This window comes from Phalangium opilio, unplaced genomic scaffold (assembly GCF_054372755.1).
Source record: "Phalangium opilio isolate 3A_F unplaced genomic scaffold, DU_Popi_V2 ptg000103l_1, whole genome shotgun sequence".
Taxonomy (NCBI): Eukaryota; Metazoa; Arthropoda; class Arachnida; order Opiliones; family Phalangiidae; genus Phalangium; species Phalangium opilio.
Genome location: NW_028324205.1, coordinates 319,836 through 328,043, shown reverse-complemented (window position 1 = coordinate 328,043; position 8,208 = coordinate 319,836). Strand labels below are relative to the sequence as shown.

Below are 8,208 nucleotides of genomic sequence, written 5' to 3'. Positions count from 1 at the left end.
CATGGAAATCAGTCAATGGCAAAAAGAACAGGAAATGAAGTCTACGCTTCAGCTGTTTACCCTATATTCTGATAGCTACATTCACAACTGCACTCTAAGAAAAAAGCGTTCAATGGGTATTCAAATTTGAACGCAATCGTTCATTTTTGAGCAGTTTGGAAATATCAAGCGTTCAATCGCGAAAGGTGTGCAGAATCATCCGAGATGATATTGAAGGTGTTCAATACTGCCACTTTGCCTAATAGTTCGTACCCCTTTGCGTTTTTACCCCGAAAAAAGAGTTTGCCCTTTTTCCATTCCCATGCTCCACCCCCACCCCTTTGAAAATATAAAAAAAAAGTCAACAACGTGGTCATTTCTTCCGCGCTCTTGAAACGGTACGGGTCGGACTCGGTACGGCATAGAATATTTTAGTGAAGAAAGAGCTGCGCTTCCTCAGTACTCACCGCGACTTTGTGATTCTTATATCTGAATGATTATAAAGGTCAGTATATTTAAAGTAAATAACTTATTGAGTTTATATTAACTTTTAAATACTTGTTTTTAGGCACCGTATAAAGTGAACATTTATTCTTCAGAAAGTTTACTTTCTTGTGAAGAATAAAGGCTGCTAAGTCTTAAGGTAAGCTAATTTTTGTGATTGATTTTAGAAATGAATTAGTAACAGGCTACAGTTAAACCTGAATTCCATCAATTAAGTATTTTAAGCCATGAGTATTTTGTACAAAAATGTTTAAGATTTTAAGCCTGCTTTGAGAATAGAGTTTGTCCCCCCCCCCCATGCTTCTCCCTTGAAAATTAAAAAAAAAGCACAACCTTGAACTAGGGAAGCTTCCCTACTTCAAGCGAGCTTCAAGGTACAACGTGGTAATTTCTCCCGCGCACTGCAAGAAAGAACCGCCATTTTTAGTTTATACATGGGAAAAAAATTCAGTCCTCCCCTTCTTTAGTCACAGAGAATACCTGGCACACCCTCATTCATTGCCTCCCTCGAGGTCTCACCGTACCCCCGAAAGTTTTGTGTGTGCGTGTCTCTTTCTCCCTCTCGCTCTCCTGCTGTCCAGTGCATGTAGATAAATGTCGCACAACCCTGAGATTTTTTAAAAGGCTCCACGAAGGGCCGCCTGCCTTCGGCAGCAGTGTCAAGGAATATGGCATGGCTCATTTGTTTACATTTTTTGGTAAATGCTTAAGTTTAAAACATTTTTGGATTTTTTGGAGACATCCATTTGCTATTTAATTTAAAAAAATCATTTTTAAGATAATGATTAATCATTTTAGCAATTTTTAAGTCTGATTTTTCTTTTTCATTTTTTTCAAAGGCATTTTATTTTGACTACTCATTTTATGAGAATTTAGAGGTTGGTCTCTGTTAACATGGTGGTATATGTTTGCTCTATTTGTACTAAAGTAGTAGAACGTCATACAGTTTCCAGTTGGTTGAAACATACCCGTGTATGCCACTCTCATGAGCCCCAACGTCAATTTAAATGTTGTTATAATTCATGCTCAAGGGTTTTTACAAAATATGTCTCACTTAGAAGCCATTTATACATTAAGCATTTCACTGGAGGGGTTTTTGTTGAAAACCAAGAACCAACAATTGGTGATGGTTTACATTATGAAGATGTTGATATTCTACCAGAAGATCCAGTGCCATTATGTAACCCTGATCTAAATAATTTAGAACCAATAGAACCAGCACAATTAGACAGAAGTGCTGCCCTTTTCATGTTAGAACTACGGGAGAAGCACAAGTTGCCAGCTTGTGTCACTGAAAGTATATCAAATAGTGTAGCTGGTTTAATAGAGAGTTGTATGGAAACATTCACAAACTTAAATGCTAATAACCAGAGAGAGCCCGATAATAACCACAATGATTTTGATAATCAAGCTCGTGTAGTTACGCACTCGGTGTTGGGTGTTATTAAAAGAAAATATACCTTGGAAAAATATTGTAAAGAAAGTATGGATTATGTGGAACCAGTTGACTATGTATTAGGAACGAGAAGGGTAAAAGGGAAAGTATTTAAAGATACAGTTACCTACGTGCCAATAATTTCTGTACTGGAAAAACTTTTTTCTCATGACGATGTGTGGGAGGAATATTTAAGGGTAAAGAACGATTGCGGGCCATATTTATTAATTGATTATGATGATGGTGAAATATGTAAACAACATCCTCTCTTTTCTAACGATCCTTATTTTGTTAGACTCCCATTCTACTTGGATGAAGTAGAATTTAACAACCCTCTAGGAGCCAAAAGGGGCAAACATAAAGTTATGTTAGTGTATTATCAGGTTGGAAATTTTGATCCTACCCTTCGCAGTAAGCTAAGCAGCATAAAACTAGCATTAGCAGTGAAGTATCCAATTTTGAAGAAGTATGGATATTCTAAAGTATTAAAACCACTTTTGAATGACCTTGAAAGTTTTCAAAAAAATGGTTTTAATATTAGAAATCGAAACGTTAAAGGAGCAATGTCAACAATATCTGCTGATAATCTTTCTAGTCACAGTATTGGGGGGTTTTCTCAATCTTTTTCTAATGGTAGAATTTGCCGTCAATGCATGATTAAAAAAGAAAATATTTCATCCGTGTTTGACGAAGCTAATATGATAATTAGAACTGAAGAAATACATAAATATCATTTAGAAGCGGTTTTGCAAAATCCAGATAATTCACAAATATATGGAGTTAAATGTCCATCGCCGTTTTCAATAATTGAGCACTTCGAAGTCACCCAGAGCCTGCCCCCTGATATTATGCATGACTTTTATGAAGGTGTGGTCCCACTAATTCTCAAATTAGTAATGAATCATTTAATTAACTCTAATTTTATTACTCTGAATGAAATTAATGAAAAGATTGACCAGTTTCCTTATGGTGAACTGCACATAAAAAACAAGAGTGTACCTATAACCCGAGAAAAGTTGTCAGGTTCAGGTACTTTGACAGGAACAGCTGCTCAAAAAAAAACCTTGCTATACCTATTCCCTTTAATTTTTGGTTCCATAGTCCCTCAGAATGATAAAGTTTGGAAGTTGTTACTTCTCTTAATTTCTATTGGGGAATTTATTACAGCACCAATAATAGATCGCAGGTGGCTGGCTTCTTTATACGAATTAATCTGTGAGTTCATGCACCTATTTAAAGAAACGCCAAATTCCCACTTCATTCCAAAATTACATTACCTAATACACTACCCAAGGTTAATTGAAAATTATGGACCTCTTATCCGACTATGGTGTATGAGGTTTGAAGCCAAACACCAGTATTTCAAAAGTATAGCAACTATTTCGCGTAATTTTAAAAATGTATGTTCTACTATAAGTAAAAGGCACCAATTTCTTCAATGCTGGGAACAAAGTGCCGGGAACGGGTTTGAAAATAATGACCTGGCAAAAACTAGTAAAGTTAAATTTTGCCAGCTTCCAGAACTATTAAAGAAAAAAGTAAGGGAAATCATTCATTTAGATTCTGATGTGAAACAAATAGCATCAGAAATTAATTACTCTGGTGTTCGCTACAAAGCCAGTTTTATCTATCCAGTTACTGTAGTGCCGGAGGAAATAGCCCTATTTTTTAAGATCTATTACATTGTAGAAATTAATGGCACTTGGCACTTGTGTGGTAGAATATTACACAGCTTAAAGTATTTGGAACATTACAATTCTTACGTTGTTAAAGAACTTGGTGACTGGGATATAATACATCCTGGTGAAAAGATAGATTATTATGCTCTGAAAACCTTCAGATTAGATACAAATGATGTTGTAATGCTTAACCACAAAATAGCTTGCAAGCCTCAAAGAAATATTGAAACCGTTTAACAAGCAGGAAATAAACTCATTTATAACAATGGGGATGTTGTGGTGTAAATTTTTAAAAATAGCTATATTAAATAAAAATGACTTGTTTCACGGTTTCATTATCCCTTTAAATACCACGTAATTACAGATGACCACTCGAATTCACATAACGTGTGAAAATCAAAAGAAAATAATTGAGTGGAAAGAGCCACCCACGACGGAAGAATTTTTCAGTCGCATTGAAAATACATTTGAAAAAAAAATGAAGTCCATCCAAATTTTTAACGAAGAATTCAAAGATTGGTTGGATTTTGACGTAGAAGTAGAAGGTATACCTCCCTCTTTGAGTAAACTACTTCTAATATGCGAAGTTCATAAAGAGAATAATCTGCCGTAAGTATACCATACATATTTTATCTTTTATGTTCTGTATTTCTACTATTATTTTTCCAGAAGTATTCCTGGCACTTCGGCAGAATCAGATTTGGTTCAATCAAGGGAAGTAGAAAATGCCAACTCTGAGAATTTGGAAACTTCATCTTCGACAACACCTTTAATGCCTCTTGTTTACCAAGTGCCGGATTTCCCACAGTCTATAATGAGGCTTATCAAAAACAAAGATAGTGCGATATTTCAACGGAAGAACACCAATTTAATAATAAATGTACTATTTGAGGATTTGCTGCAATATGGCTTGTATGTTTTAAAATTGCAATATTTTAACTTGAAGTATTTACGAAAAAATTTACATTTTCAGGTATATTAAACCAAGTTATCTTGAGAGAGTTGGTGTGGCCTTAATTGGAAAAAATCCGTTCTTGAAGGATAGACTTCCAAATCAACGTGGATATGTCAGTTTTAGTTATCTTTACATTTTATTATCATTTAAAAATTAAGATGTAGATTTCAATAATACATGTATTTATAGGATACATGGTTGAAAGCGCTGAAAAACAAGTATAGGCACGAACGAATGACCTATGGTCATGTAAAAGAAGTTCAAGAAATGCGAAAAATCTTTGGTCGTGACAAAGCAATAAAATCCATTTCCGCTGAGGAATCGCAAAAAGAAAAGCCACCGCCAAAAAAGAAAGCAAAGAGAAAGTCGGCTACGGTAAATATCCCATGTATATTGTTAAGGCACCAATATGTGACTTTGAAACTAATTTTAGAATGTGCCAATGTGGGTGGCATTGCACCTCAAACTCGGGCTAAAAGTCTACTTCATTGAAAGGTTTAATTTAAATCTTTTCATTGCAAGTTTTTATAGAATTCTGTATAGTTTGCACAGCAATGAAAAAAATCTATATTTTAAAACCCATTATTATTTTGTAATAAAGGCACTTGCAAGTATCGCAGAAGATGATGATACCATTCAGACACATTTGCAAGCCCTGAATAAGGAATTGGAAAAAGTAAAGCCAAATGTTACAATTTTGGAAGACAAAATGGCGAGAACTTGTCATTGGCGTCAAGAATTAGCCTTAAAAAGTGAAAAAATATCCTCCGTTCTTGAGACGTTTCCACTACTCATTCAGAAAAACCAGGTAATTAATTATCAATTGCATTGTAATAGTCTTAAAAATAAACCATAACCCTTTTTATAGTTAGTGAAGGAATTCAATCTCTTACAAAACATTAGGCCATCTGCGGAGAAAATCATAACGCTTCATTTTAAGCCAAAGGCCAAAAAAATTCTGATGATGATTAAAAATAGGAAATCAGCACAAAAGGTATTAGCAGCTCTCAATGCTGCTAAAGAAGTTTCAACTGAGGAGGTTTTTGAGGGTATGTAAAACAATTTACATAATCCTAAATCTATAGAATTAACAGGATACAATTCTGATAGCTTAATTTGTAGTAAATTAACCATACCCTTCATCTCCTTCATCAGGGTTGACAATATACTTGAATTATCTTTTTAGGGGCTAAAAATTAAGCTATAAAAATTGTGCTTTTAAAGGAAAAGTACACCCAACATAACATTATATCTTAAAAGAACGGCCTTTTTCTAAACATAAAAGGGAAAATATAAAAAAAAATAATTGGACTCTTATTTAAAAGCAATTAACTTTTAACTTATCTTATAAACGATGACTACTGTCCCGCCATGGCCTCTGCTTTTTTGAATCTTCTATCCCTTACCCCTTTGGGATTGGTGATTGGTCTCAGCCTGTGAGAATTCAACCAATCCCGTAGGGGTAAGCGGTATAAGATTCAAAAAACCAGACGCCGCATGGCGGAACAGTAGTCCTCGTTTTTAAAACAAATTAAAAGGTAATTACTTTTAAATAAGAGTCAAATTATTTTTTTTTATATTTTCCCTTTTATATTTAGAAAAAGGCCGTTATTTTAAGATATAATGTTATGTTGGGTGACCTTTTCCTTTATTTTATGCCTTTTAAATGTTATGAAATCTAATATATAAAATTGTTCATGTTTTTTTAGAATTGGAACTCAAGGCATGCCTGATAACTTTGCCCAGTCTATTCAATGAATGTGTTAACCACTGGTACACTCAAAGCGTAAGTAGACTTTTCTAGCTCCAAATAAACCTCACTGATTCAATTGCTTGAAAAATACTTATTTTAAAATTGTTTCAATTTTGTAGGACCCTGTCACTAACACTCCGGTGTTAAAGTTTTCTAATGAGGATATTTTGGCTTCGCCATTTGAAGTGGTCATTGAAGGCAGCAGTTTTGAGGTGTCGACGATAGAAGGGGCCATTGCGTCAATTTTTGGGGGGTTTTACGCATTTCAATTGCATTATCCACAAAAATTGAACAAAACCATGGAATACATGGAAAAAATTGTTTTCAAATTAACTGGAGACAAGGTCTCTGCACCTATTTTAAGCCTTGTAAATAAACTTCATTAATTGTTTTAAAATTAAGTTGGATGACTTAAAAATTTGGAAAATGATTCTTTATAATTAACCAAAGAAATTTAGAAATATTTCCAGGAAGCGTGACTTGTGAAGTTTGCATGTACTTAAAGGAAAAGTTTACCCAACATAACATTATATGTTAAAAGAACGGCCTTTTTCTAAATATAAATGGGAAAATATTAAAAAGAAAAATAATTTAATATTTTCCCTTTTTTATTTAGATAAAGGCCGTTCTTTTAAGATATAATGTTATGTTGGCTGTTCTTTTCCTTTAACTTGACGAGTTCTTAATTCGAAACTACCTGCAAAATAGCTGTATTGAGCGACCAAATCTTACAAACGGTAAAAAATAGCCTATTTTTTGCCATTTAAAGGGAAATAATGGTCCACTAAACCATTCAAATTTGCCACCTTGAGTGTGCCAAATTGGCATCAAAAACATTCAAAACTGCCACTATAAGCGTTCCAAATTGCCTTTTAAACCATTCAAAGTTGCCAACTTAAGTACCCAAAATTGGCACTCTAACAGTTCAAATTGTCTACTAATCCATTCAAAATTGCTAGCATAAGTGTGCCAAATTGTCAACGAAAACATTCAAAACTGCCGCTATAAGCGTTCCAAATTGCCATTTAAATCATTCAAAGTTGCCAACGTAAGTAGCCAAAATTGGCACTCTAACAGTTTAAATTGTCTACTAAACTATTCAAAATTGCTAGCATAAGTGTGCCAAACTGTCAACAAAAACATGCAATTCTGCTACAATAAACGTTCCAAATTGCCAGCTAACCCAATCAAAATTGCCACTTTATGTGTGCCAAATTGCCAAATATACTGTTCAATATTGGATCCCTAAGGAAAAAAACCTACCCCACACAGTGTTCAACAATGCACAAAAAAGTGGTCAACATAGCACACTGTTTCGGTGTTCAATTTTGGTACCTGTATTTTCTGTTCAAAACTGAACGCTAAAGTGTGCTACCAGTGTGGTGAGGCTTTGAACAATTATTTGTTCAGTTTTGAACACATATTTTTTAGAGTGTGGTTAGAAGTGTAAACACTATCGTCTCGTCTCACCTCAATAATATTCTTAGTTTGCCAACATGAGTGTTAACGTTAACTAATACCAAAGCTAAATTGTAGCTAGACGCACTGATAGTCAATGCGCACCATAAAGAGAATAAAAACTCTGTAGCTTAGCCCTACTAATCTAATTGCCACCATGATCTTTCATTCTATTATAAAATCTTAACCTTATTATTTTAGAGTGTATTTAACTTTCGGCTCACTCTGAACCGTTGATGTCTCTTCATTTCAGACACGAAAATCATAACCCAAAGTTTACTTCACCTCAGGCCTCAATTATTTACTCTATATTTCACTAAGCCTATTGCGAGTAATACTAGATATACCCGCCGGAGTCTAGATCTTAGCTTTCTTCATGAAATTACTAAACCAAGGATTATTCTATATACAGATGTAGTATGGCTTAAGTAATATATAAACAGCC

At 34.3% G+C, this 8,208-nt stretch overlaps 1 protein-coding gene across 4 annotated transcripts; it reads left to right on the top strand.

The window, feature by feature from the left end:
* Positions 1-276: 276 nt before the first annotated feature.
* LOC149630076 (sterile alpha motif domain-containing protein 3-like) lies at positions 277-6,732 on the top strand. Of its 4 annotated transcripts, XM_089851255.1 has the most exons (11): positions 317-484; positions 548-622; positions 1,323-1,361; positions 3,962-4,206; positions 4,267-4,509; positions 4,571-4,664; positions 4,742-4,927; positions 5,154-5,360; positions 5,421-5,601; positions 6,262-6,338; positions 6,425-6,732. In XM_089851255.1, the coding sequence occupies exons 4-11, from the start codon at positions 3,962-3,964 to the stop codon at positions 6,689-6,691; spliced, it is 1,500 nt and encodes a 499-aa protein (XP_089707381.1). In that variant the 5' UTR covers positions 317-484; positions 548-622; positions 1,323-1,361; the 3' UTR covers positions 6,692-6,732. The 4 variants fall into 4 exon arrangements, with proteins under 4 accessions (XP_089707379.1, XP_089707383.1, XP_089707381.1 ...); XM_089851257.1 differs by lacking the exon at positions 1,323-1,361 and having other exon boundaries at positions 316-484; positions 4,270-4,509; XM_089851254.1 differs by lacking the exon at positions 1,323-1,361.
* The last annotated feature ends 1,476 nt before the right edge of the window (positions 6,733-8,208 follow it).

Coding starts and splice junctions, on each gene's coding strand:
- LOC149630076 (XM_089851253.1), top strand. CDS start 1,378: ATGGTGGTATATGTTTGCTCTATTTGTACTAAAGTAGTAGAACGTCAT.